The sequence below is a fragment of the Dermacentor variabilis genome, chromosome 5 (assembly GCF_050947875.1).
Source record: "Dermacentor variabilis isolate Ectoservices chromosome 5, ASM5094787v1, whole genome shotgun sequence".
Lineage (NCBI taxonomy): Eukaryota > Metazoa > Arthropoda > Arachnida > Ixodida > Ixodidae > Dermacentor > Dermacentor variabilis.
This window is the reverse complement of record NC_134572.1, coordinates 51035718-51063389: the sequence shown is the minus strand read 5'-3', so window position 1 is coordinate 51063389 and position 27672 is coordinate 51035718. Positions and strand designations below refer to the sequence as shown.

Here is a 27672-nt window from a genome sequence, read left to right as displayed (position 1 = left end):
CTTAATGCTAAACATTCTTTGCATTTCAAGCACTTTGCACCTGCGATCTGCTTGGCTTCGTCTGGAGTTTCTTCAATGAAAGAAGAAAGAGATTCGAACAAGGACACTTAAGCAACCGCCGGACGTTCTACAGCCTTGAGTTGCTATTAACTATACGTGTTAACAGCAACCATACCCTTAACGCGCGCGCTATTTGCTTGTAAAAGCGCAAGCTCGCTACTTTCTCGCTCGCATCCCCTCGTGGTGCATATTATATATAACTATAAAGTCTAGTGTCGCGACTTTCACGTGCGTCGGGGAGCACTCCAAAAACACGTACACCACACGGCTTCCAGCAACGCCAAGTCAAAGCGCTGCTGTCTTAAGTGGTTCACACCAGTGGGAGCGGTCGTTCTGTCAACGACGCGGCGCTCTCTCGCGAGGCGACGACATTTAACCCTGGCCAGACAGGTCCACTTACTGCACTACGCGTCACGAGGAATGACAGGGCGAAACAGACGGCTTTAAATCGCGTCTGCCGAGGAGCTAGCAGGCGACGAGTTGCCGAAGCAAAAGAACACGTCGGGCGTTAGCCACCGCCCAGCTCTAATAGTTCGCCTAATGATCGCCGCCTGAAAGAAAGAAAAAAAAATGCGGGCCGACCTCGTCATGCGACGAAGACAGCGCCCCTTCCAGAGCCGCAAGCGGCCAAGACAAGCACGTTCGCCCTCCTCCCAGAACTTGGAAACGGGGCGCTGGCCAACGCCGATGTTGCGATCGTATATGCCCACGCCCTGTTGAGAAAGAAAATTGCCCCCGCTCGGATAATTGCATAATGCGCGCACTGGAAAGGAAAAGTGGTGCGCGAGGCGAGCAGGCAGCAAACGCCCAAGAGTAAACAGACACCACATGGCGCGCCGCGCATGGCCACGCGACGTTGAGTCAGGACTAAATGGAGGCCGGCTGCGAGTCACGCACGCGGGTCACCGGCTGGCACATCTCACAGATGTGCTTCTGCCTCAGAGGCCGACCGAGGAGGCGGAGGCTCTACTTAAAGGTCGTCCAAACTCTGGCGGTCATGGTAACGCGGCGAAAATATATACAGGCAAAGGCCGTTGCTAAGTCGTCGAATTACTGTATGCATGCGTTCGCGCATGATGTGATGTGAGATACCCGAAGGAGGGCGACGGTGGAGGTGGTGGTTCACACTGATGTCGTCAATGGACCGCGACGACAACCGCATCCCTGGATTAGGCATGTGGGCCCGACAACACCATTAGCGTGTTGGACAGTATACGTATAGCCCACTGTGATAGCGCGACATCTTTCTCCCTCCCCTTCTTTCGATTTCGGGCGAACGAGGCGAACACGACGCAGCGCGTGAACTAGCATATTGCCCCAGCAAATAAGTGAAACACGGTCTATTATAGTGTGCGCTTTCTATACGTACATGCGTCTTTAGCGATGTCCTGTTTTAAACAAGTGTGACCAACTATAGCTGATATTTCCACGGGGTACCGTCGCACTTTTCGTAATTCCGAGAGCTTGCAGCGGCGACACCTCTAAGCACCGGCGGGCGAGAAACGTGAGCATGAAGGGCTTTCAACGGCAGGATATTTTGCTCGCTCCTGTCGCCAAGCAGACCAGAGGACGGGGCATAGAGACGGTCTCTAATCGCGTCTTATCGGACGAAAGCGGGGGACGGCGACTCCACGCGGGAGGACGGAAGCACTTCGTGTACTGCAGCTGCCGAGGCGGGCCGCTGGCGCAAGTCGTCCCTGCTGGTTCTGGCACGCCGTGCACATTCAACCGAAGGGGTCCTGGCCCCGCGCGCCCCGACGACGTAAAGCTTTTGGCGGCAGCGCTGCTAACGTCGAGCGAGCCCGGAGCAGCGCCGGAGCGGCCGCGCGAATTTGCTCGACCCCAGATGTCGCCATGTGGTGTTCTCGCATCGCTACAGACGCCGATAAGGGAGCGCGGCGGCGGCGACTATACGCGCGCTAGATGAGCGCGATACGCCAGCCACCCGACGGTGAAGGAAATACGAGACAGCTCAAGGGGACACGGCGCGAGCTGTTCTCGCGTATCCTGCACACCCCTGCACGGCCGCGATGGGCTCTCCGGCGATTTGGACAGCTGCAGCGCATTCCACGTTCGCGGAGGACATGCGTCGAATAGCGGATAGTTCCAAGCCTCTAAAACGCAACATAGCGGTAAATTTACCGGCGCAAAGACATTACAGAAAAGGGTGGGTGGAGTGTGCACGGTAATCCCAGCAAGGAATCAATTCGCTTCATTCACCTATAGATACTGATTGACCACTCAAGCGAAAAGCTGTTTATTAACAAGCTTGATGACTCCTGCTGGCTTGTACAGATGCCCACGGACCTCGCTGTGACTGCCCGTCGCGACATGAAATGCATGTCATGCGGCCAACTCCCCCTCGTGAATCCGTCCTCTTCGCTTTCTCTCTCTCCCGTGCCTCCAAATGTAGTCCCAACACGTGACCTCCTGCGCTCGGCGGTCACGACTCAGTGTGTTTGTTTCCCGGCAGGTTTTATTCGATCGATGTGCACTTCTGAGGGTGCTCTGTGCACCCTTTCATGCTGTGTGAATGTGCAATTTCGGCGGTTTATTGTAACTATATACATTAAATGTCTTCCTTGCAACGAGCCAGTGCGGCAGTCGCATATTGCTATCGCATTTGCGCTGAGAACGACAGTGGAAGGCACTATATATATCGATGTTTCAGCGAACATTTTCAAAAATTTATTGTGACAGATAGCACAATTCTAGCCCATCAGCTGGTCTGCTCCAAGAGGCGGACATCACTTTCAGAAAAAAATTTAAATGCATATTCGACTAATGAACAAAAATGAACTAACGAAGTTTTCAACCAATTACTCTATGGCACATGCTGCAATTTACGGGGAGTTCGCAAGGCAGATCCACTTGGAATGAATTCTCAGGATCACACCAGTTTCGAGATATTGACTCCCGAACTTTGCGGAGAAATGCATCTGCGTGCCAATCAATTTTGTGCTTCAACGCATAAAACGAAGAAATTAAATGGAACGACACTGCATTTCTACCGCGGCGCATATCTCGTAAACGCTGTCATCCACACAATTAATTGCAAGAGAATACGTCTTGCACTCGCACCCGCGAGAATTTGTAAATTGCAATATGTGCCATAATGTAATTAGTTACAAACTTAATTAGTTAATTTATGTTAATTTGTCGATTATGCATTTCAATCTTTTATGAAGGCAATGCCCGCTTCTTCGAGTAGAGCAGCTCATGGACTAGAATTGTGGTACCTGCCACAGGCATTTCTTTAACATTTTTAAATGTGTTCGCTGAAACACTCCGTGTATAAAGCCTTCCGTGATATGGTCCAATTCGGGCCAGAGTTTTTCTGCCTTCAGACATTTTTTTTTTTTTTTTCTTTTTTCCTTCGTGGAGAATGTCCTGCCACGGTAACTTACTCGCTCAGGACGTACCCATACTTCTCTACACCCGTTTCGCAATCAAAGTGGTTTCATAGGACGCTGAATGGCACGATGAAACTGGCAGTGCCTTCTGCAAAGTGTCAAAGCCCATGTCGGTTAGCTCGAACACATGTCGAAATTAGCAGGCTCGTAAAAATCGCGAGCTGGCGATCGTTACAGTGCAACCTTACGCGAAATGCGCGGACTGCTCCCTTTCCATCGTTCGGAGAAATAAGACCTCGTATGCGAAAGAGAAAAGTTATTCAGCATAGCTTTCACGCAATCTGGAAGAGTTAGCAGCCATGTTCTGCAGACCTGCACTGAACAACGCGCCGATACCAGCGGATCAAATGCAATCTAGAACATAGAATATGCCTTAAAAAGTGTGAATAAAAGCACAACGCAAAGCGCGCACGCTCTTACAGAGCGCGATAAGCGATCCCGCGGCCCAAAACCCGGAGTGAAACAGCCCAAACGTGGGTGGCCACTGTACGTACCTGGAAGGAGATCTCATCAGGCGCCTGAGCTGCGTAGCTGCGCGTGACGTAGGCGGCGGCCACGGCGGGCGTGTTGATGGCCGACTCGTCCGTCACCAGTAGCCGGTGGCCGCGGTTGTCGAGCTCGAGCCAGTTGAGCACCGAGCCGCAGCTCACCAGGTTGCCCACCAGGCACGAGAAGCGACACAGGTAGTCCGACAGCAGGTCGCGCACCAGCACCTGCACGCGTTCCGCAACAGGTGTTCAATCGCGTGACAACAAAGAAATATCATTTCTGTCAGAAAAAGGAACGAGGCGCAGCGGAAACATTGACGGAGCGCAATAGTGTCACAATGCATGCTAACACAGAGGCACAGAATTCCAGGCTTTAGTCTCTGATTTGTGAGCGCCTGGGGCCCCAGTGGGGTGTCTGGATACAGTTTGATTACTGGAGGTGGCATGCCAAACTGGCCCAACCGGACAGGCAATCACCTGGGATCTACTATCGCACAATTAGCTTCAACATAGCGTAGGCTTAACGCTGTAATACGCGCATGAACTCTTCATGACAGTGATCCGGTAATCTACTGGCGCATCTACTGCAGAAAGGCAGTGCAAAATAACATGTCGCCACTAGCGCTACTGTTTTTCGGGTACGTCTCGGTGTTCCAGGATATGTCAATGCCAGCACATCAACGCTTCGCCAAACTTCGCCGTAGTATCAAAGACGCGCTTACACCGCGCTAATTGCAGGTTTTAACCCGTCGACACTTAGTCACTTACACATGAGTCATAAAACACGATTTACTAGTGCTCTGAACGAATATGGCGCTGAGGCGGCGCTTGTACGGTTCAAGGGCTCTCAACACGTTGTACGACGACGCCGACATCGAGGCACACTACATCATTACGGCTCCACGATCCCATTTCCCCGCTCAGTCAAGCTCGGCATGCATGCCTTGAAAGAGTCTGCCACGTCAGCACAAGTGCTAACCGGCATATATCCACGCTCTGCACGATTATCTTGCCCACTTAGCGCGGCCGTCCCTCCCTTCTGGGTCGCGCGAAATGTCCAGGTGCCTCGTTCGCCAACGCGCAAATTGCTTCAGTAATGACCAGGGCGAATGTGCTCCTTTTTTTTCCAGAGAAAGGAGAAGCCCGCCAGCTTCTTTTTATCCGTCAGCCAATGTTCGCGCACGCCGAAGACGTGAACGATTCTTAGCGCCTCAGTGGCCTCTTTTCACAAAGCGTGGCGTTCATCGCAAGTCGATTCGCGTTGCAAAATGGCGGTGGTGTAAAGCAGGCGTTAAAAAGGCGAGACGGACGATGAAGAGAATATCGTAGAGAAGATTGCATTTCGTTTCGCGTAGGCTCTGCTTTTTTTTTTTTTCCTTCAAGAAATCGCGAAGGTAATCCTTCAGCGAAAGTGGTGCATAATTGTGCTTTACCAGACAAATACCGTTGAGTCGTGTTGAAGCAAACGTTTTCTATCCATCTTGTTGCCTGCAGCTGTTGAGTTCCCCGCTGGGCCATATCAAAAGTATGAATGCGTCCACGCTTTAGGCACAAATATGATACGCAGCGAAGGCGGGAAACATCTACTGTTACAGCCACTATAGTTGCCACCATTACCGCCGCAGGGTCCCGTCAGTTTTACGGACGCGAGTTGACTCAGCAAAGTCTCCCATCCTGCCGCGAGCGCCTGCGCGGTCGCCAACAAGCGACGATGTGCTGTGCCACTTCGATCGATATGCACCAGCCGACTGGGCGCTTCGAGTGCTTTCACCATTTCCTGGTGGCGCACGGAACACACGCGCAGATGTCAGGCGACCTGCACGGGGAGTCTGTCGAAGGCTCCCCGTCGGTCGCAGTCGCCAGGAATAACTGTGGGCCTCCCGCGCTCGTCCTGCGAAAGCAAGGGCCGTGCGGGAGCTCCGCGCACACGCAAATACACAGTCCCATTTCGGGCAGGGTGCCGCAGCGGGCGCACAGCTCGTATCGCGAGACCATATACGCGCACGTACTTGCATGCGAGGCGTCCCGAGTAGTGAAAGCAACAGGAAGCGACTGCCGCAAGAACTTTGCTGTGTGTTTACGCCAACCTCGGCGTTTTTTTTTAAGCGAGGTTTTTTGCGAGCCTCGCCGGGTTTTAGTGACCGTGGGTGCAGTGCTTCTGTTCTCTAGCCGAATAAGCCAACCAATCACAGCGGAGGACATGCGCGACGTCACCGCCGCTGGGTTCCTTTACTACCAACAGATGGTGCTCGCCTCCACGGCAGGGGCCGTGCGGGGGGAAGAAAAAAAAGAACCAGAAGAACACAAACTCGCGTTTCGACTCTTTATGTACTCCCACAAAACTTCGCTGCATGTAGATTCCAACTCATTAGGCCTGCTTCTCTTTTTTTTTTTTCCTTCTCAGTCTGCACACGACAGCGAATACTACATTTTGATAATCAGAACATCAGTTTTATACGCAAATGGTGCACTGTTGTTTCTTCTGGTGATGTCTTTGGCATGCTGGTATCGGCTCCTATGCGAGAAAGCAGGGCTGCATTATAGCTGGGGCATGTATTCGCCGGTGACATGCAGAATGGCGGACGACAAAGCGAACACTGACTCCTCAAAGCCCTACCATTTAAACCGACTGAAATGGTTGAAGCTGAACAAGCGAGTGGTGATTATAGATCGAATAGCGTTAAAAAATGCGACAGGTTCAGCGGTGTGTCGGTCGATGAAAAAAATAAAGTGTATTTTATTTGTTTGTTCTTATGTCGATGTGCTTGTTTGTTTGCGGAGGTGGCGAGCAAGGCTGGCAACGCGACATAGCATCAAGCGAGAGGCGCAGACAACAGGGGATATGCGAAATTCTGCAAGTGTGCTTCTCTGCACGCCAAGTTATGCCTAACCACGATGGCGGACATCGGGTTAGAATCGTAATTATAAGGTGAAAAAATGCGGGCTGCTGACACCATTCCTGCTGCCTTCCTGAACTCGCCCCATCCAAGCTCTGAAAACGCGCCTTAGGCTAAATAGTGCTACTATATGTAGCTGGAACGCGACAATCATGGCAAGGCCAAGCTAGCTGAGTGTGAAAGTCTGCTTACGAAATTTCGCGTATCCCCGGGAGATAGAAGCGGAATGCATAGGCCGCTAATCGACAAGCCGAAGGCAAACTGTTTGAGGCCTTGCATGCTCCCGCACCACGCCGAGTCTGGAGAAACGCGCATAGTTGGTGAGCCGATCAAGGGATTCAGTGTAAGATAAACAAGCTTTCTGGGCGGCGTGAACAGCGGAAAGAACTACAGACGCTGTCGGCATCGTTCGAATGCCTCGACCGGCACCGAAAGCTGCGGGCTATACGTGAACAGGCGTATACAGAAGAGGGAACCGAATTCCTCGCGCGCTGGCAAGTTGCGATAAACATCCCTGCCAAAGTAGCCCCCCTTCATATAGTCAGTCTATAGTGTCGGACGCGTCGGCCGCGTTATGCGGCGCATATGACGCACGTTATTTTCGTGCCCTACTCAAACACGGCCCTCTATAGTCTTGACGGATGCCATGCGCAACAAGGCTCCAGCGCTCGGGTGGCCCCGCGAAGGAGCAGTCGACTGCTCCGGCATAGCTCCGGCGCACACCTCCGAAGGAGCGCCGTACAAATCGAGAACGCAAGTATACGAGACGAGCAGACGGGAGGCCGCCGCGGGTCGGGGAAAAAACTAAGCGGATGGAAAATATATAGCGGGTAGGCGATGAAGGAAATTCGGCTATTTCGGTGTCAAGCTATAAGGCGCACCCCCTACGGGATTGTTTCCACGAATGGCACCGTATACGTATATACACAGTTGGAGGCGGCGCGTCAGAATCGCTTTCCTTTCCGTTCCCATTCGTGCGTGTACATATAGGGTTTCCTTCGCCGAGAAAGTCGGCTATATATACAGAGAATCCCATGGACACAAGCCGGCGAACGCGGTAACACTGTCGGATATAAAAGGAAAAAAATAGAAACTTCTGTTGCCGATTTAATCTAAAAAAGAAACCGGAAGAGAAAGAAGTAACGGAGTAACGCGACGGGAATGTTGAAGCAATTTAATTTTCTCGCCACGCGATTCACAGAAAGTTTAATCAGAGCCGCTCGCTATCTCAGTAATGCCAACGTCCACTCTTTTCCGCGTGCCAGCTTCGTAAAAGGAAAGAATGGAGGATAAGATGAAGACAAAGAAAAATGAAGAAGAAGAAATAAAAGGAGGAGTCTAATGGGAAAGCGGGAGGTTGGAGAAAGCGAGGAAATGATGGAAAAAGAAGACGCCCATTTCCGTGGCGGAAGTCTCCATCAGCGCGCAGCACCTTTGACCGCCGCAAGGGGCCCCAGACAACACAACACGCTGCTGACCGCCCGTCCGGTGATCGCTTTTCAAAGGGGGAAAGAAACATAAAATAATGGGGAGGGGTGCTCAGAGAGAGAGAGCAAGAAGTTCACGGAAGCGTCGATTCCGCAACAGCTGCGTGTGGCTGCGTCGTCGTGGTTCGGCACCACGCGCCGCGAAAGCCATCTGGCCGCAAACTGCACATGGCCACTCGTGGAGGAAACATCATGCAGCATGAGCGCGGCGACTACGAACATCGTCTCCGTCGCCCTCTATGCACGCACGATACGGCAGGTCTACATAGGAGACCGTGACTCGCGCGGGGGAAACCCGCCACTACCATCATGCGTAGTATTGAGTTGGCCTCGGTCAAAGCGCTCAATGACACACGTCCGCTCATGTTCCGCTGTCGCAAGAAGCCTGCTATCAGTATAACATTTGCTGCGAGTTAAATGAAACCGAAACGTTAGCGTAACGAGAAACGTGCGATGCGCACGGGAATGGCCATGCATGGGGCATTGAGGCTGTCGACGCTGTCCATGCGTCACCGTTGTGAAATTTCGCCGCATTGCCAAATACTGCAATGGCCAACCAGAGAGGCCGCAGCAGGCCTCTCGACCAATCAGAGCTGAGCGACGACGAATTCAACAATGTGGCGGCATTACAATAGCACTCCGATACAATTACGATGGGCCGCAAACCTCGCAGCTGTGCCACCAGGGTGCCTCTTTGATTTTGTATGATGGGAATTGCAGCAGCCGAAATTCGAAGCAAACAACTTAGCAGGCACCGCTAACGGCCCCGTGACTCTTCCCCGCTATTACTCAGTGTGACGGCAACGCGATAACGGCAATAACTGCCCGTTAAGCAAACGCACCTTTTCAACTCTCATATTGGACGGCAATAAAAGCCGCGCGCGGCGCCGAGCAATACTCCCACGGGTGCAATTCCCCAGACCACGGCCATACGAGCCGAATCCCGCACGCCTGGAAATAGCCCCGCTCCAAAGTTTCATAGGCGGTCGGAGCCTGTTGCGACTTAGGGTAGCATTAGGGCAAGGAATCTACCAAACGCATCGACGAATACGTCAGGTAGTAGGAATGAAGGAAAAGAGGTTCATTGACTTAGTTACACGGCTTCAGTTACGGAAGCCCACTCTATGCAGGAGCAAGTTCAACGTCCGAGTTCACATCAGGACCCTCTCCTCTGTCCCACTACTCGAAAAGCCTCCACCTTTAATACCGTCGTCTCGCCTAGGCAATCTGAAGAATGTCCAGCAGCAAATCACAATCGTCGAATCCGTTGCGATACTACGCCTATGCTATCGCAACGCTCCGCAGTAACACCGCCTCCGAAACCCGATGGTATGGAAGATGCGGCAGGATAGCAACCTAAGTATCCAAGGTCGCCGTCGTTGTTCGGTAGCATTTGATGGTGGCTCCCTTCATCACTAGCCAACACATTCAACCTTATTCTTACCACTGCACCAAACTTGGTTTCTCCCCTAACGTTCCTGCAAGGGATATGCGACCGTTTAATGATCCACTTCACTCCTAAGGCGCATGTTAGCAGTAAGAAGAGCTCGAAAATTATACCAGATTAGAACAGAGCCGATGTTTCTTCAGTAACTGCCGAGTTTGAGTCTTTCATATAGGAAACTACGTCGTGCCCTTCTCACACCCAACTGTAGATGAAAACTTGTTTCTGTATAAGAACAAACTTCTGTCTTTAATTCATCGCTACGTGGCTAAAACAAGGGTACCTTCTAATCCCCGTGTAGAGTGGTTTAATAATTCGCTAATGCGCCTGCACAACAAGAAAAAGCGGTTGTTTCGCCGCGTCATAGTTGCAAATCATCCTGATCACTGGTCCCATTATCGCCACATTGCCAATGAATTTTGTTCGGCGTTAGCCAATGCCAAACAAACTTTTCTGAGCAATACTCTTCCATCGTTTCTGGTTTATATAACCCTCGAAAGTTTTGGTCCGTTGTCACTGGTACTGTTACGTTTCGCCTACGACGCGTGGTTTAGCCGGCGCGACTGCAACAAAGCGGCAGACATTTTGGCCCGTTCGGCGTCGCCGCTACGCTCCCCGCCAAGCGCGTCCAGGCATGTTCCGATGCCATGTGTCTTCATGTGCGTGTGTGAGTGTATGTGCCATTGTGCCCGACCAGAGGCGCTACGAGAATAGACGTCACCTTCTCCTCCCCGTCATTGTGCCCGACCAGAGGCGCTACGAGAGCAGAAGTCACCTTCTCCTTCCAGCCATTGTGCCCGACCAGAGGCGCTACGAGAGTAGAAGTTACCTTCTCCTCCCAGTCATTGTGCCCGACCAGAGGCGCTACGAGAGTAGAGGTTACCTTCTCCTCCCAGTCATTGTGCCCGACCAGAGGCGCTACGAGAGTAGAGGTTACCTTCTCCTCCCAGTCTTTGTGCCCGACCAACGGCGCTACGACAGTATGCGTCACCTTATCCCATTGTACAATCACGTGCTCGTCTATTGAGGGGTTCCTTCTTGCCCTCAACTGCGAGAGTATAAGAGCAGCTGCTCCCGGACGCCGAGGAGGGCTCCGGTTTCTTCTGTTGAGTAAAGTGCTCTCCCGTCTCTCTACTTCGGTCAACCTGACCGCCAACTCTTTGCGATGTTAAAATAAACAAGTTGTTTTGTTGTTACCAGTCGACTCATGCTTTGCCGGGACCTTCGGATGCTTCCAGTTGTACCCCAGGCCGCCAGGCCAACGCTACCCTTGGGGCTTGCGACCCAGGTACAACCACGGGCGTCAGCGCCGAGTTCCCAACAAATCGTACCAGCGGGTACGACCACAACAACTCGTACCAGCGGTGCGATTCAAACATCTGGTTGGCAGCGGTGAGATCGCCTCCGACTCCAAACAACTGTCTGCCAGCGGTGAGATCGCGACAACGGAGGCCAGCAGCGAAGATATGCAGTTGACTGTATGCTGAGCAGCTCAACGACGATCCGGGAGCAGTGCAACGAGCCCTGTGTGATGACTGGTTGCCTGCAGCGGAACGACTGAGCTGAATTCCTGCCTGCGAGGTTTGGTGAGTGCGGGACTTTCTTCTTCTGAGCTTTGCCAGGCTTTTGTTAGTGTCAGAAACAGAGCTGGTAATTGTGGTTGTCGTTGCTGCCGGGTTAGTTTGCGGCAAGACATTAGGCAGTAGAGAAAGCAGCATTCAGAGCAGCCATGGATTTGAAGTCGTTGCGCAAACCGAAATTGTTGGAGCTTGCAAGAGAGTTGGGTCTGGATGTCTCAGACAAACTAAGAAAACCTGAACTGCTAAAGGCTATTCTTGAGTTAGAGGCTGAGGATGACGAGCTGTCGGAATGCCTTGAGACCATTGAGGAGAGGGAGACTGCAAAAAGACAGGAGCGCGAACTTAAAGAGCAAAAAGAAAAAGAAGAGCGTGAACGTAAAGAACAGAAAGAAAAAGAAGAGCGTGAACGTAAAGAACAGAAAGAAAAAGAAGAGCGTGAACGTAAAGAACAGAAAGAGCGAGAGCAACAAGAGCGTGACCATCAACACGCTTTGGAAATGAAGCGTCTTGAGGTAGAGATGGAACGCGCTCGTAATGGAAGTCAGGCACACGGTGCAGGAGAACGCGTATTGTTCAAAATGACTGACCTGATGCGGCCGTTTAAGCTTGGAGAGGACATTGGTTTGTTCCTGGTTAACTTTGAGCGAACGTGCGAGAAGCAGGGGTTCTCTCGGGAAACGTGGCCACAGCGCTTGCTCACTTTGTTACCCGGCGAGGCGGCCGACGTAGTCGCTCGCTTGGATAGAGAGGAGGCAGAGGATTTCGACAAAGTGAAATCGAGTCTGCTAAAAAAGTACCGGCTGTCTGCGGAAGCGTTCCGTCGGAAGTTTCGGGAAAATGAGAAAGGCAGAAGTGAGTCATACACAGAGTTTGCGTACAGGCTTATGTCAAACATGCAGGAGTGGCTCAAAGAAGAGAAAGCGTTTGGTGACCACGATAAAGTTCTGCAGTGTTTCGGGCTAGAACAGTTTTATAGTCGGTTACCGGAGAACGTGCGGTACTGGGTCTTGGATAGGCCAGACGTTTGTACGGTGGCTAAAGCCGCTGAGCTAGCCGAGGAGTTTGTGACGCGTCGGGCTCGCGGAGCTAAGGACGGTCAAAAGGGTGAATTTGGCTCGAAGTTTGAGAGGCCGAAGTTCACACCCATGAGAGCAAAGGGGAACGCACGTAGTGCGGATGCGAGTGGAAGCAGTGCGACCGAACCTAAGGAGACGGCGGCAGCCGAAGCCGAACGCAGAAAGCGGTTCGAGATGAGGCAAGCGCGCGTTTGTTATACGTGCCAGAAGCCGGGTCACTTTTCGGCGCAGTGTCCGGAAACAACACCAAAAGTTGTGTTTTTTTCAATAGGCAGCACTGACGAGAACATGAAGCTTCTCGAGCCTTACATGCGAGACCTCCTCGTGAACGGGAAAGAGTGCCGAGTGCTTCGCGATTCCGCAGCTACGATGGATGTAGTTCACCCGTCTTACGTAGAACCCCATATGTTCACGGGCGAGTGCGCATGGATCAAGCAAGCCGTGGAAGCTCATAGCGTGTGTCTGCCAGTAGCAAGGGTGCTTATTGAAGGACCTTTCGGAGCGCTTGAGACGGAGGCGGCAGTGTCATCTATGCTGCCACCCCAGTACCCGTACCTATTTTCAAACAAGTCCGATCACCTCCTGCGCGAGAAGGGGCTTTTGTTTGGTGAAGCTAGTGTTCAGGCCTTAACCAGATCGAAGGTTCGGGAGCTCGCTGCAAAGGCGGTAGTTGCGGGGCCGACGTTATCAAACAACGAAAACGGGTCAGAGGCGCAGCAAGCTGATATTCAGAGCACGCCCGAACTGAATAAACTTGAGTCTGTAACGTTAAAGGCGCCAGATACTGGAGAGGAAACGCCCGACACGGGAAAGTTAGAAGAGCTATCTACTGATTTGCTCATCGCGCCTACGTCAGACGGACTTGATAGGTTGCTAAAAGTCAGCCGGTCGGCTTTGATAGCCGAGCAAAAGAAGGATGGTAGCCTAGAAAACATACGCTGCAATGTCAAGGAAGGTATCGCCAGGAAAAATGCGCGTTTTGTGGAACGAGGTGGAGTCCTGTACCGGAAGTATCTAGACCGCAGAGGAGTGGAGTTCGATCAGCTGATCGTGCCTCAATGCTATCGTCAGGATCTGTTGCGCTTGTCGCACGGGGGTTCGTGGTCCGGACACCTAGGAGTTAAGAAAACTAAGGACCGTCTCTTGCAAGAGTACTATTGGCCAGGGTGTTTTCGGGACGCAGACCATTTCGTGAGGACATGTGACACTTGTCAGCGGGTGGGCAAACCAGGGGACAAATCAAGGGCGCCGTTGAAATTGGTACCTATCATAACGGAGCCTTTTAGACGGCTCGTTATTGATACAGTGGGACCTCTGCCGGTAACAGCCACGGGGTACAGACACATTTTGACTGTGATCTGCCCAGCGACAAAGTTCCCTGAAGCAGTGCCGCTTAAAGAACTCAGCTCAGTTGAGATAGTTAATGCACTACTGTCCATATTTGCGCGAGTTGGTTTCCCTGCGGAAATCCAATCAGATCAGGGCACAGTGTTTACTAGCGCTTTGACGACAACTTTTCTCGAAAGGTGTGGGGTAAAGCTGTTACACAGCTCAGTGTACCACCCACAGTCGAATTCCGTTGAGAAGCTCCACTCCGTCATGAAGCGCGTGTTGAGAGCGTTGTGTTTTGAACATCGAACTGACTGGGAGCTGTGTCTGCCTGGGGTGATGTTTGCTTTAAGGACCGCGCCGCATGCGGCTACGGGGTTTTCGCCAGCTGAACTGGTGTACGGTCGCTCGCTTCGATCTCCGCTTCGCATGCTTCGAGAATCGTGGGAAGGTAGGGGCGACGACCCAGTCGTGGTGGAGTACGTACTTAAGCTCCTCGAACGCTTAAGAAGGGCACAGGAGTTGTCAGGTGAAGCAATGACAAAGGCCCAGCCGAGGGCCAAGGTTTATTATGATCGGACAGCCAGGGCCCGTCGTTTTGAGGTGGGCGATGAGGTCATGATATTGCGCACATCGCTAAACAACAAACTAGACGTGCAGTGGGAGGGCCCAGCACGAATTGTTCAGAAACTGTCGGACGTTAACTACGTGGTAAGTCTGCCAGGAAAGCGGAAAGCACAGCAAGTTTACCACTGTAATCTGCTCAAACCTTATAGACAAAGGGAAGCAGTGGTGTGCATGATGGTAAACGTTCCTGAAGAGCTTCCGGTCGAGCTTCCGGGACTAGGCTCAGTGACGAACAGGGAAGACACCGGTCAAGTCATTAGTGACCTTATCAGTAAAGCACCGCTGTCGCCTGAGCAGAAAACCGAACTACACCAGCTATTACAAGAGTTTCAAGGTCTGTTCTCTGAGAGGCCTGGTAGGACTTCTGTCCTTACTCATGACATAAAACTTACCTCCCCTGAGCCAGTACGATCCAAGGCGTACCGGGTGTCACCCCGCCAGAGCGTTATTATGGAGGCTGAGGTAAAGAAAATGCTACAGCTCGGTGTTATTGAGGCAGGTGAGAGTGATTATACCTCCCCTTTGATTTTAGTTGAGGTACCGGGCAAGGAACCTCGTCCTTGCGTCGACTACCGCAGGCTTAATTCCATCACTAAGGATCAAATTTATCCGATCCCTAACATCGAGGAGCGCCTTGAGAAAGTTAGTAGCGCTCAGTTTATTTCCACCCTAGATCTTGTCAGGGGTTATTGGCAGGTTCCACTTACAGAAGAGGCTAGTAGGTATGCGGCGTTCAATTCACCAATGGGAACATTCCGTCCTAAAGTATTGAGTTTTGGTTTGAAGAACGCGCCATACTGTTTTTCAAGCCTCATGGATAAAGTGTTGCGGGGACAGCAAGAATTCGCTTTACCGTATCTAGACGACGTAGCGATATTCTCCGCATCCTGGTCTGAGCATATGGCACACTTGTGGGCAGTGCTAACCCGCCTGCGCGAAGCGGGCTTGACAGTCAAGGCTCCTAAGTGCCAGTTAGCACAGGCCGAGGTTGTCTACCTCGGTCACATGATTGGTCAGGGTCGTCGCCGCCCCTCTGAAATAAAAGTGGCCGCTGTGCGAGACTTTCCGCAACCGCGCACGAAGACCGATATTCGGTCGTTCTTAGGTGTCGCCGGCTACTATCAGAGGTACATCCCCAGGTACTCTGATATCGCGGCTCCCCTGACGGATGCTCTAAGAAAGACAGAGCCTCAAACAGTCGTCTGGGACGAGACAAAGGAAAGAGCTTTTAGCGCCCTAAAGAGTGCCCTAACAAGCCAGCCTGTGCTACGATCGCCAGACTATACAAAAGGGTTCGTTGTTCAGTGCGATGCTAGTGAGCGAGGCATGGGCGTTGTACTGTGCCAACGGGAAAAGGGAGAAGTAGAACACCCCGTCCTGTATGCTAGTCGTAAGCTGACCAGTCGTGAGCAGGCGTATAGCGCCACCGAGAAAGAGTGTGCATGTCTCGTGTGGGCCGTTCAGAAATTGTCATGCTATCTAGCCGGCTCGAGGTTTATCATTGAGACGGATCACTGCCCTCTCCAATGGCTGCAGACCATCTCTCCCAAAAATGGCCTCCTCCTGCGCTGGAGCCTGGCTTTGCAACAATATTCCTTTGAGGTGCGTTACAAAAAGGGGAGTCTCAACGGTAACGCCGATGGCTTAAGTCGAAGCCCCTAACGTAGGAATCAGCCTCAAAATTGTTTGTTACTGATGTTTTTCTTCCTGAGGCAGGATTTTTTTTAACATATTGCTTTTGTTTAGTGTTTCAAAGTGATGATATGCTTTTTAGTGCAATTTTCCAATTTGTGGACGCGTTCTGAGTGATGCTAGACTACTGTAAGGAACTAGGCAGTGGTATAAAAAGGGGAAAGAGCCTGGCAGGGCTTAGTGAGGGTTGTGCCGTGCTTGCTGACTGAGCGGTTGAGTTTCAGCGTAGTTCTAACGCTTGCCGGGAACGAGAACAAAAATGTGAACTCTCCCGAAGTCACTTTGCAGTGTCCCGTGCGAACCTGAACGAGAGAACGAGGCCTTCTCTGTGCGCTGCGCTCAAGAAACGTCGAGGGACGCCCGACTTCGGTTATGAGCATCATCGAGCGACATCCCTCCGGACAGCGGATGCAGTCCCCTGTCCATCGGGATCTCCTTCCCCCGGCGAGGCGGTCTGTTACGTTTCGCCTACGACGCGTGGTTTAGCCGGCGCGACTGCAACAAAGCAGCAGACATTTTGGCCCGTTCGGCGTCGCCGCTACGCTCCCCGCCAAGCGCGTCCAGGCATGTTCCGATGCCACGTGTCTTCATGTGCGTGTGTGAGTGTATGTGCCATTGTGCCCGACCAGAGGCGCTACGAGAATAGACGTCACCTTCTCCTCCCCGTCATTGTGCCCGACCAGAGGCGCTACGAGAGCAGAAGTCACCTTCTCCTTCCAGCCATTGTGCCCGACCAGAGGCGCTACGAGAGTAGAAGTTACCTTCTCCTCCCAGTCATTGTGCCCGACCAGAGGCGCTACGAGAGTAGAGGTTACCTTCTCCTCCCAGTCATTGTGCCCGACCAGAGGCGCTACGAGAGTAGAGGTTACCTTCTCCTCCCAGTCTTTGTGCCCGACCAACGGCGCTACGACAGTATGCGTCACCTTATCCCATTGTACAATCACGTGCTCGTCTATTGAGGGGTTCCTTCTTGCCCTCAACTGCGAGAGTATAAGAGCAGCTGCTCCCGGACGCCGAGGAGGGCTCCGGTTTCTTCTGTTGAGTAAAGTGCTCTCCCGTCTCTCTACTTCGGTCAACCTGACCGCCAACTCTTTGCGATGTTAAAATAAACAAGTTGTTTTGTTGTTACCAGTCGACTCATGCTTTGCCGGGACCTTCGGATGCTTCCAGTTGTACCCCAGGCCGCCAGGCCAACGCTACCCTTGGGGCTTGCGACCCAGGTACAACCACGGGCGTCAGCGCCGAGTTCCCAACAAATCGTACCAGCGGGTACGACCACAACAACTCGTACCAGCGGTGCGATTCAAACAGTACTAAAAAGAATGTCATGCAGTTAATTCAGTCTGCTATGCCTGTTCTGCCTCACGAGTGCTGTCATATCTTGAACGACTTTTCCACAATTTTTCAGAAGTCACTTGCAACTGCTGTGCCACTCTTATCACACGCAAATTTTGCGCCCATGGAATCCATCTCTTTTGACTGGGTGGGCGTTAATTGCAAACTTATCAGCAATCTAAAAATTTCTTCGTGTTGTGGCCCTTACTCCATATACTCAAAAATGCTAAAATGCACTGAATTATTTTCATCTATTATTTTGTAGAAGATTTTTTACCAGTCTTTACAGCTTTCTGCCCTGCCAAAAGACTGGAAGGTGGGAAAGGTGGTTCCGGTTCATAAATCAGGTGACGTCCATTCCGCTAATAATTATCGTCCAATTACCTTAACATGCATCCCAAGTAAAATGTTGGAGCACATAATTTATTCAAATCTTAATTTTCTCGATACCAACTCGTTCTTTAACAACGCGCAGCATGGTTTTGAAAATTACTTTCCTGTGAAACGCAGCTCCTTTCTTTTACGAACGATTTGTTCAACAATGCGGATCAGAAAATTGACAGCGACTGCGTATTTCTGGACTTCTCGCGAGCTTTCGACTCTGTTTCTCACGATTTACTTATCTTTCAACTGTCCCTTCTTAATATTTACCCCAAGGTATTTGCATGGCTAAAGGATTTCCTCTTTAACAGGACCCAGTATGTAACCGCTAACGAATTTTCGTCCGGACCTTGTTCTGTAACATCCGGTGTACCACAAGGCCTGGTACTCGGTTCCTTGCTTTTTTCTGATCTATACATTAACGACCTTCCTAACTGTATCTCTAATTCAACTATTAGGCTGTTCGCGGACGATTGTGTCATCTATCGCAAAATAACTAACCTTAGTGATTCCGGTAGGCTACAGGACGACGTGGATAGCGCATCCAACTGGTGCAACAAATTGTTAATGCAGCTTAACACAACTAAGTGCAAAAGTATGCGAGTCTCCTCTAGCTCTACCTCTTGTGATGCATTCCCACATTCTATTAACGGTGCTACCCTGTCCGTGGTTAACTCCTATAAATATCTTGGCCTGTACGTTACTAGCAATCTTTCATGGAATGTCGACTTTCATGTCGGCCCTCAACTTCCGCTTTCCACCCTCATGGTTCCGCTGCACCCTCCTCCTCCGCATTGCTCCTCGCGCTCTGTTCCCTATCGCCGCCTTCTATCTCGCGCTGCACTCCGCGTTCGCTTTCATCCTTCGCTGTGTTCGTCCTGTCGCTTACGAGGGACAATGCCGACGCTCGGGGCAGGGACGGGCGCCTAAGGCTACATTCACACTTGGGAAGCGGTAAGTTGGCGGAAAGGGCAAATCGGGGCGGAAAATCTTTTCCGCGCGCTGTTGCGTTTCGCCTGCGACACGTGGTTTTGCCGGCGCGACGGCGGCGGGGCGGCGGACATTTTGGCCCGATCGTCGTCACCGCAACACTCATCGCCAGGTGTTTCCAGGCGCGTCTGCGGCGATGCGACCGCCTAGGGATTTCGTTCCAGTCATTGTGCCCGAAACAGGCGATGCCAAAGCAGGGATCTCCTTCCAGTTATTGGGCCCGAAACAGGCGATGCCAAAGCAGGGATCTCGTTCCAGTCATTGTGCCCGAAACAGGCGATGCCAAAGCAGGGACCATCTTCTCGTTACAGTCATTGTGTCCGACCGGCAGCGCCACGACAGTGTGCTGCGCAGCGCCACGACCAGGTGCTACGAGATCGTGCGCAGCGCCACGACATGGTGCTACGGCATCGCTACGACAGTGTGCGTCACCATTAGCCCATTGTACATTCACGTGCTCGTCTTTTGAGGGGTTCCTTCTTGCCCTCAACTGCGAGAGTATAAAAACAGCTGCCCCCGGACGCCAGGGGAGGGCTCCGATTTCTTCTGCTGAGTGAAGTGCTCTCCCGTCTCTCTACTTCGGTCAAACCTGACCACCAACTCTTTGCGATGTTAAAATAAACAAGTTGTTTCGTTGTTACCTGTCGACTCATGCTTTGCCGGGACCTTCGGATGCTTGCAGTTGTACCCCAGGCCGCCAGGCCAACGCTACCCTTGGGGCTTGCGACCCAGGTACAACCACGGGCGTCAGCGCCGAGTTCCCAACAGATCGCTCCAGTGTCGCGATCCAAACATCTGGTTGGCAGCGGTGAGATCGCCTACGACTTCAAACAACGGTCTGCCAGCGGCGAGATCGCGACAACGGAGGCCAGCAGCAAAGAGATGCAGTTGACAGTATGCTGAGCAGCTCAACGACGATCCGGGAGCAGTGCAACGAGCCCTGTGTGACGACTGGTTGCCTGCAGCGGAACGACTGCGCGGAATTCCTGCCTGCGAGGTTTGGTGAGTGCGGGACTTTCTTCTTCTGAGCGTTGCCAGGCTTTTTGTTAGTGTCAGAAACAGAGCTGGTAATTGTGGTTGTCGTTGCTGCCGGGTTAGTTGCGGCAAGACAATAGTAAGCAGTAGAGAAAGCAGCATTCAGAGCAGCCATGGATTTGAAGTCGTTGCGCAAACCGAAATTGTTGGAGCTTGCAAGAGAGTTGGGTCTGGATGTCTCGGACAAACTCAGAAAACCAGAACTGATAAAGGCTATTCTTGAGTTAGAGGCTGAGGATGACGAGCTGTCGGAATGCCTTGAGACCATGGAGGAGAGGGAGACTGCAAAAAGACAGGAGCGCGAACTTAAAGAGCAAAAAGAAAAAGAAGAGCGCGAACTTAAAGAACAGAAAGAAAAACAAGAGCGTGACCGTCAACACGCTTTGGAAATGAAGCGTCTTGAGGTAGAGATGGAACGCGCTCGTAATGGAAGTCAGGCACACGGTGCAGGAGAACGCGTATTGTTCAAAATGACTGACCTGATGCGGCCGTTTAAGCTTGGAGAGGACATTGGTTTGTTCCTGGTTAACTTTGAGCGAACGTGCGAGAAGCAGGGGTTCTCTCGGGAAACGTGGCCACAGCGCTTGCTCACTTTGTTACCCGGCGAGGCGGCCGACGTAGTCGCTCGCTTGGATAGAGAGGAAGCAGAGGATTTCGACAAAGTAAAATCGAGTCTGCTAAAAAAGTACCGGCTGTCTGCGGAAGCGTTCCGTCGGAAGTTTCGGGAAAATGAGAAAGGCAAAAGTGAGTCATATACAGAGTTTGCGTATAGGCTTATGTCGAACATGCAGGAGTGGCTCAAAGAAGAGAAAGCGTTTGGTGACCACGATAAAGTTCTGCAGTGTTTCGGGCTAGAACAGTTTTATAGTCGGTTACCGGAGAACGTGCGATACTGGGTCTTGGATAGGCCAGACGTGAGTACGGTGGCTAGAGCCGCTGAGCTAGCCGAGGAGTTTGTGACGCGTCGAGCTCGCGGAGCTAAGGACGGTCAAAAGGGTGAATTTGGCTCGAAGTTTGAGAGGCCGAAGTTCACGCCCATGAGATTAAACGGGGACACGCGTAGTGCGGATGCGAGCGAAAGCAGTCCGACCAAACGTAAAGAGACGGCGGCAGCCAAACGCAGAAAGCGGTTCGAGATGAGGCGAGCGCGCTTGTGTTATACGTGCCAGAAGCCGGGTCACTTTTCGGCGCAGTGTCCGGAAACAACACCAAAAGTTGTGTTTTTTTCAATAGGCAGCACGGACGAGAACATGAAGCTTCTCGAGCCTTACATGCGAGACCTCCTCGTGAACGGGAAAGAGTGCCGAGTGCTTCGCGATTCTGCAGCTACGATGGATGTAGTTCACCCGTCTTACGTAGAACCCCATATGTTCACGGGCGAGTGCGCGTGGATCAAGCAAGCCGTGGAAGCTCATAGCGTGTGTCTGCCGGTAGCAAAAGTGCTTATTGAAGGACCTTTCGGAGCGCTTGAGACGGAGGCGGCAGTGTCATCTATGCTGCCACCCCAGTACCCGTACCTATTTTCAAACAGGTCCGATCACCTCCTGCGCGAGAAGGGGCTTTTGTTTGGTGAAGCTAGTGTTCAGGCCTTAACCAGATCGAAGGTTCGGGAGCTCGCTGCAAAGGCGGTAGTTGCGGGGCCGACGTTATCAAACAACGAAAAAGGGTCAGAGGCGCAGCAAGCTGATATTCAGAGCACGCCCGAACAGAATAAAATTGAGTCTGTAGCGTTGAAGGCGCCAGATACTGGAGAGGAAAATCCCGACGCGGGAAAGTTAGAAGAGCTATCTACTGATTTGCTCATCGCGCCTACGTCAGACGGACTTGATAGGTTGCTAAAAGTCAGCCGGACGGCTTTGATAGCCGAGCAAAAAAAGGATGGCAGCCTGGAAAACGTGCGCTGCAATGTCAAAGAAGGTATCGCCAGGAAAACTGCGCGTTTTGTGGAAAGAGGTGGAGTCCTGTACCGGAAGTATCTAGACCGCCGAGGAGTGGAGTTCGATCAGCTGGTCGTGCCTCAATGCTATCGTCAGGATCTGTTGCGCTTGTCACATGGGGGTTCGTGGTCCGGACACCTAGGAGTTAAGAAAACTAAGGACCGTCTCTTGCAAGAGTACTATTGGCCAGGGTGTTTTCGGGACGCAGACCATTTCGTGAGGACATGTGACACTTGTCAGCGGGTGGGCAAACCAGGGGACAAATCGAGGGCGCCGTTGAAATTGGTACCTATCATTACGGAGCCTTTTAGACGGCTCGTTATTGATACAGTGGGACCTCTGCCGGTAACAGCCACGGGGTACAGACACATTTTGACTGTGATCTGCCCAGCGACAAAGTTCCCTGAAGCAGTGCCGCTTAAAGAACTCAGCTCAGTTGAGATAGTTAATGCACTACTGTCCATATTTGCGCGAGTTGGTTTTCCTGCAGAAATTCAATCAGATCAGGGCACAGTGTTTACTAGCGCTTTGACGACAACTTTTCTCGAAAGGTGTGGGGTAAAGCTGCTACACAGCTCAGTGTACCACCCACAGTCGAATTCCGTTGAGAAGCTCCACTCCGTCATGAAGCGCGTGTTGAGAGCCTTGTGTTTTGAACATCAAACTGACTGGGAGCTGTGTCTGCCTGGGGTGATGTTTGCTTTAAGGACCGCGCCGCATGCGGCTACGGGGTTTTCGCCAGCTGAACTGGTGTACGGTCGCTCGCTTCGATCTCCGCTTCGCATGCTTCGAGAATCATGGGAAGGTAGGGGCGACGACCCAGTCGTGGTGGAGTACGTGCTTAAGCTCCTCGAACGCTTAAGAAGGGCACAGGAGTTGTCAGGTGAAGCAATGACAAAGGCCCAGCAGAGGGCCAAGGTTTATTATGATCGGACAGCCAGGGCCCGTCGTTTTGAGGTTGGCGATGAGGTCATGATATTGCGCACATCGCTAAACAACAAACTAGACGTGCAGTGGGAGGGCCCAGCGCGAATTGTTCAGAAACTGTCGGACGTTAACTACGTGGTAAGTCTGCCAGGAAAGCGGAAAGCACAGCAAGTTTACCACTGTAATCTGCTCAAACCTTATAGACAAAGGGAAGCAGTGGTGTGCATGATGGTAAACGTTCCTGAAGAGCTTCCGGTCGAGCTTCCGGGACTAGGCTCAGTGACGAACAGGGAAGACACCGGTCAAGTCATTAGTGACCTTATCAGTAAAGCACCGCTGTCGCCTGAGCAGAAAACCGAACTACACCAGCTATTACAAGAGTTTCAAGGTCTGTTCTCTGAGAGGCCTGGTAGGACTTCTGTACTTACTCATGATATAGAACTTACCTCCACAGAGCCAGTACGATCCAAGGCGTATCGGGTGTCACCCCGCCAGAGCGATATTATGGAGGCTGAGGTAAAGAAAATGCTACAGCTCGGTGTTATTGAGGCAGGTGAGAGTGATTATACCTCCCCTTTGATTTTAGTTGAGGTACCGGGCAAGGAACCTCGTCCTTGCGTCGACTACCGCAGGCTTAATTCCATCACTAAGGATCAAATTTATCCGATCCCTAACATCGAGGAGCGCCTTGAGAAAGTTAGTAGCGCTCAGTTTATTTCCACCCTAGATCTTGTCAGGGGTTATTGGCAGGTTCCACTTACAGAAGAGGCTAGTAGGTATGCGGCGTTCATTTCACCAATGGGAACATTCCGTCCTAAAGTGTTGAGTTTTGGTTTGAAGAACGCGCCATACTGTTTTTCAAGTCTCATGGATAAAGTGTTGCGGGGACAGCAAGAATTCGCTTTACCGTATCTAGACGACGTAGCGATATTCTCCGCATCCTGGTCTGAGCATATGACACACTTGCGGGCAGTGCTAACCCGCCTGCGCGAAGCAGGCTTGACAGTAAAGGCTCCTAAGTGCCAGTTAGCACAGGCCGAGGTTGTCTACCTCGGTCACGTGATTGGTCAGGGTCGTCGCCGCCCCTCTGAAATAAAAGTGGCCGCTGTGCGAGACTTTCCGCAACCGCGCACCAAGACCGATATTCGGTCGTTCTTGGGTGTCGCCGGCTACTATCAGAGGTACATCCCTAGGTACTCTGATATCGCGGCTCCCCTGACGGATGCTCTAAGAAAGACAGAGCCTCAAACAGTCGTCTGGGACGAGACAAAGGAAAGAGCTTTTAGCGCCCTAAAGAGTGCCCTAACAAGCCAGCCTGTGCTACGATCGCCAGACTATACAAAAGGGTTCATTGTTCAGTGCGATGCTAGTGAGCGAGGCATGGGCGTTGTACTGTGCCAACGGGAAAATGGAGAAGTAGAACACCCCGTCCTGTATGCTAGTCGTAAGCTGACCAGTCGTGAGCAGGCGTATAGCGCCACCGAGAAAGAGTGTGCATGTCTCGTGTGGGCCGTTCAGAAATTGTCATGCTATCTAGCCGGCTCGAGGTTTATCATTGAGACAGATCACTGCCCTCTCCAATGGCTGCAGACCATCTCTCCCAAAAATGGCCGCCTCCTGCGCTGGAGCCTCGCTTTACAACAATATTCCTTTGAGGTGCGTTACAAAAAGGGGAGTCTCAACGGTAACGCCGATGGCTTAAGTCGAAGCCCCTAACGTAGGAATCAGCCTCAAAATTGTTTGTTACTGATGTTTTTCTTCCTGAGGCAGGATTTTTTTTTAACATATTGCTTTTGTTTAGTGTTTCAAAGTGATGATATGCTTTCTAGTGCAATTTTTCAATTTGTGGACGCGTTCTGAGTGATGCTAGACTACTGTAAGGAACTAGGCAGTGGTATAAAAAGGGGAAAGAGCCTGGCAGGGCTTAGTGAGGGTTGTGCCGTGCTTGCTGACTGAGCGGTTGAGTTTTCAGCGTAGTTCTAACGCTTGCCGGGAACGAGAACAAAAATGTGAACTCTCCCGAAGTCACTTTGCAGTGTCCCGTGAGAACCTGAACGAGAGAACGAGGCCTTCTCTGTGCGCTGCGCTCAAGAAACGTCAAGGGACGCCCGACTTCGGTTATGAGCATCATCGAGCGACATCCCTCCGGACAGCGGATGCAGTCCCCTGTCCATCGGGATCTCCTTTCCCCGGCGGGGCGGTCTGTTGCGTTTCGCCTGCGACACGTGGTTTTGCCGGCGCGACGGCGGCGGGGCGGCGGACATTTTGGCCCGATCGTCGTCACCGCAACACTCATCGCCAGGTGTTTCCAGGCGCGTCTGCGGCGATGCGACCGCCTAGGGATTTCGTTCCAGTCATTGTGCCCGAAACAGGCGATGCCAAAGCAGGGATCTCCTTCCAGTTATTGGGCCCGAAACAGGCGATGCCAAAGCAGGGATCTCGTTCCAGTCATTGTGCCCGAAACAGGCGATGCCAAAGCAGGGACCATCTTCTCGTTACAGTCATTGTGTCCGACCGGCAGCGCCACGACAGTGTGCTGCGCAGCGCCACGACCAGGTGCTACGAGATCGTGCGCAGCGCCACGACATGGTGCTACGGCATCGCTACGACAGTGTGCGTCACCATTAGCCCATTGTACATTCACGTGCTCGTCTTTTGAGGGGTTCCTTCTTGCCCTCAACTGCGAGAGTATAAAAACAGCTGCCCCCGGACGCCAGGGGAGGGCTCCGATTTCTTCTGCTGAGTGAAGTGCTCTCCCGTCTCTCTACTTCGGTCAAACCTGACCACCAACTCTTTGCGATGTTAAAATAAACAAGTTGTTTCGTTGTTACCTGTCGACTCATGCTTTGCCGGGACCTTCGGATGCTTGCAGTTGTACCCCAGGCCGCCAGGCCAACGCTACCCTTGGGGCTTGCGACCCAGGTACAACCACGGGCGTCAGCGCCGAGTTCCCAACAGATCGTACCAGCAGTCAGATCCAAACAGCGCGTCCAGGACGTTCACATTTCTTTCGCCACCGCGCCGCGGTCATCTCTGCCGCGTTCGCCCACATCCATCCAGTCTATGTATACGTTTGTCCGTGTGATGGCACTCTTCATTGCACCATTTCAAGCGGTATGTGTTCATTCCTTGACCCATATCCGTCATTAAAAGCGATCATTTCGCGCAACATCGCGTGCAGTCAGCAACTTTCGTCTGCCACGGAAGAAGAAATAGCTTTGATACTTCTAGCTAGTTGTTTTCTAGCACGGCCTGCCCGTCCCGACGTGGGAACTGCCCGCGACGGCTCCTCCCTCGATCGTAAGGGGGTTTCGGAGTCGCTCCTCATGGACCCGAATAAAGTTCACTGCCTTCGCCACATCTGCCTGCTTCGAGACCAACCACCAGTTAATAATATTCGTCGATCCTCGCAGAAAATGTGGCTACCTCCGTTCGATGACCCACAATATTGGTCGTCGCATCATAGCTTGACTCCGGGACATGCTCGCACCCTCTGGCTTGCCGCAGGCCATTGTCAGACAGTGGATTTCAGTTCCCGATGAGCCAGCAATTTGCAAATTTCATGGGCGAAGCACGTACGCAGTGCGCCATCTCTCAAACTTGCACAGCGCACTGTAAGAACTGTAAGAAGTGAGCTTTCAGTGCGGTGTTCGAGAGGAAAGTAGCCCAATTAACTGCTGCTGGGCTACAGACGGTGTGGCAAACTGGTACGCGTCATGTTATTGACGCGCCAAGTACGCCGACTCTAGGTAAACAGTTAACGAACTCTGTCTCCGACTTATTTGCAACCGTCAAACCTTCAGCGCGGAGAGCTCTTCGTGCGCACGATTTCTCCCAAGTACAAGCCACAACGGTAATGTCCCGGCGCAATCAAACACATAGCGATCACGGTCAAGAGCATACGGCTCCAACTCAACGCCACGAGGGCGACCAAATTAGCAGTCAATTTCGCTCACAATCCGGCCACCCGAACATCTCCCTGTTCCTTCAAAGGTTAACGAGAGAGAGAGAGAGAACACAAACCGGTGCCAGAACCACATGTCACAGAGTAATCCTATAAATACAAACAAACCTAAATCATGACAGACTGATCACACGTGGGAAGTGGAATGACTGTGCCGACACGAGTGTAATCTCACCGTTTCTTCTTTGCTACGTGGCGAGCTGGCTATACTGGTTCGCTCATCTGCGCTATAAATACTCAGCGTTTTCCTACGATACCCGGCCGACCACTGCAGCACATCTATAATATACGTACCCCTTCCGACAGACTCACACGGGCGCACGTTGAGACGCGCGGCCGTAATTACCGCTTAAGAAGAGAACAGGCAACAACGTCGGCTGCTCGTCGCGTGCGTTTCGAACGCGCGCACCCAAGGCGGTTAGCATTGCCACGTGCCAAGCTGAAAGGAGGCGGCGTGCCGGGAAGGGAGCGGCCGACGACGATCGACTGCGCGCGGTACGGTGAATAAGGCGCGAGCGCGGAAAGAAAACAAGAAGCTGCAGCCGAAACAACTCGGAATGTTAAGCGAGTACGGCACGCGCACCATACACAAAGCAGGCGCTCTCATGCGGCGATGCCCTCGCGATACGCAACTTCCGATTTGCTACGCGGAGTCCGCAGCCGACAGTTATATCGTCGGCGTCGCCCAAGAACGGCTCACGTGAATACATGTTACAGGAAGAAGGGTGCCAGTAGGATACCATGTGACCAAGCGGCGGCTGGCACGGACATAACGAGCAGCGAAGCTCGTACTCTTTCGGTCACGTGCACGCAACTGATAACGTAAGCGCGGATTTACGGGGCGGTTGCGCGTCTCGCGGCGAGGTTTTACGGCCGGCGCAACCGGTGGTCTCGCGAAAGCGCGGCCCGTTACAGATGGCCGCGCGAGGATTTCGCACTTGGTATGACTGTCGACCGAGTGGCAGCAAGCTCCCTCCCCAGCGAGGGAAGAAATGAACAGAACGTGCACC

The 27672-nt window shown here is 52.2% G+C and overlaps 1 protein-coding gene across 4 annotated transcripts in view; it reads right to left on the bottom strand.

The window, feature by feature from the left end:
- Positions 1-27672, bottom strand: part of CdGAPr (GTPase-activating protein CdGAPr) — a 317407-nt gene that overhangs the window by 41548 nt on the left and 248187 nt on the right. For all 4 annotated transcript variants that reach the window (XM_075692467.1, XM_075692469.1, XM_075692468.1 and 1 more), the window contains one exon: positions 3968-4186. In XM_075692467.1, coding sequence (XP_075548582.1) covers positions 3968-4186 — 219 coding nt within the window. The remainder of the gene's footprint in view (positions 1-3967; positions 4187-27672) is intronic.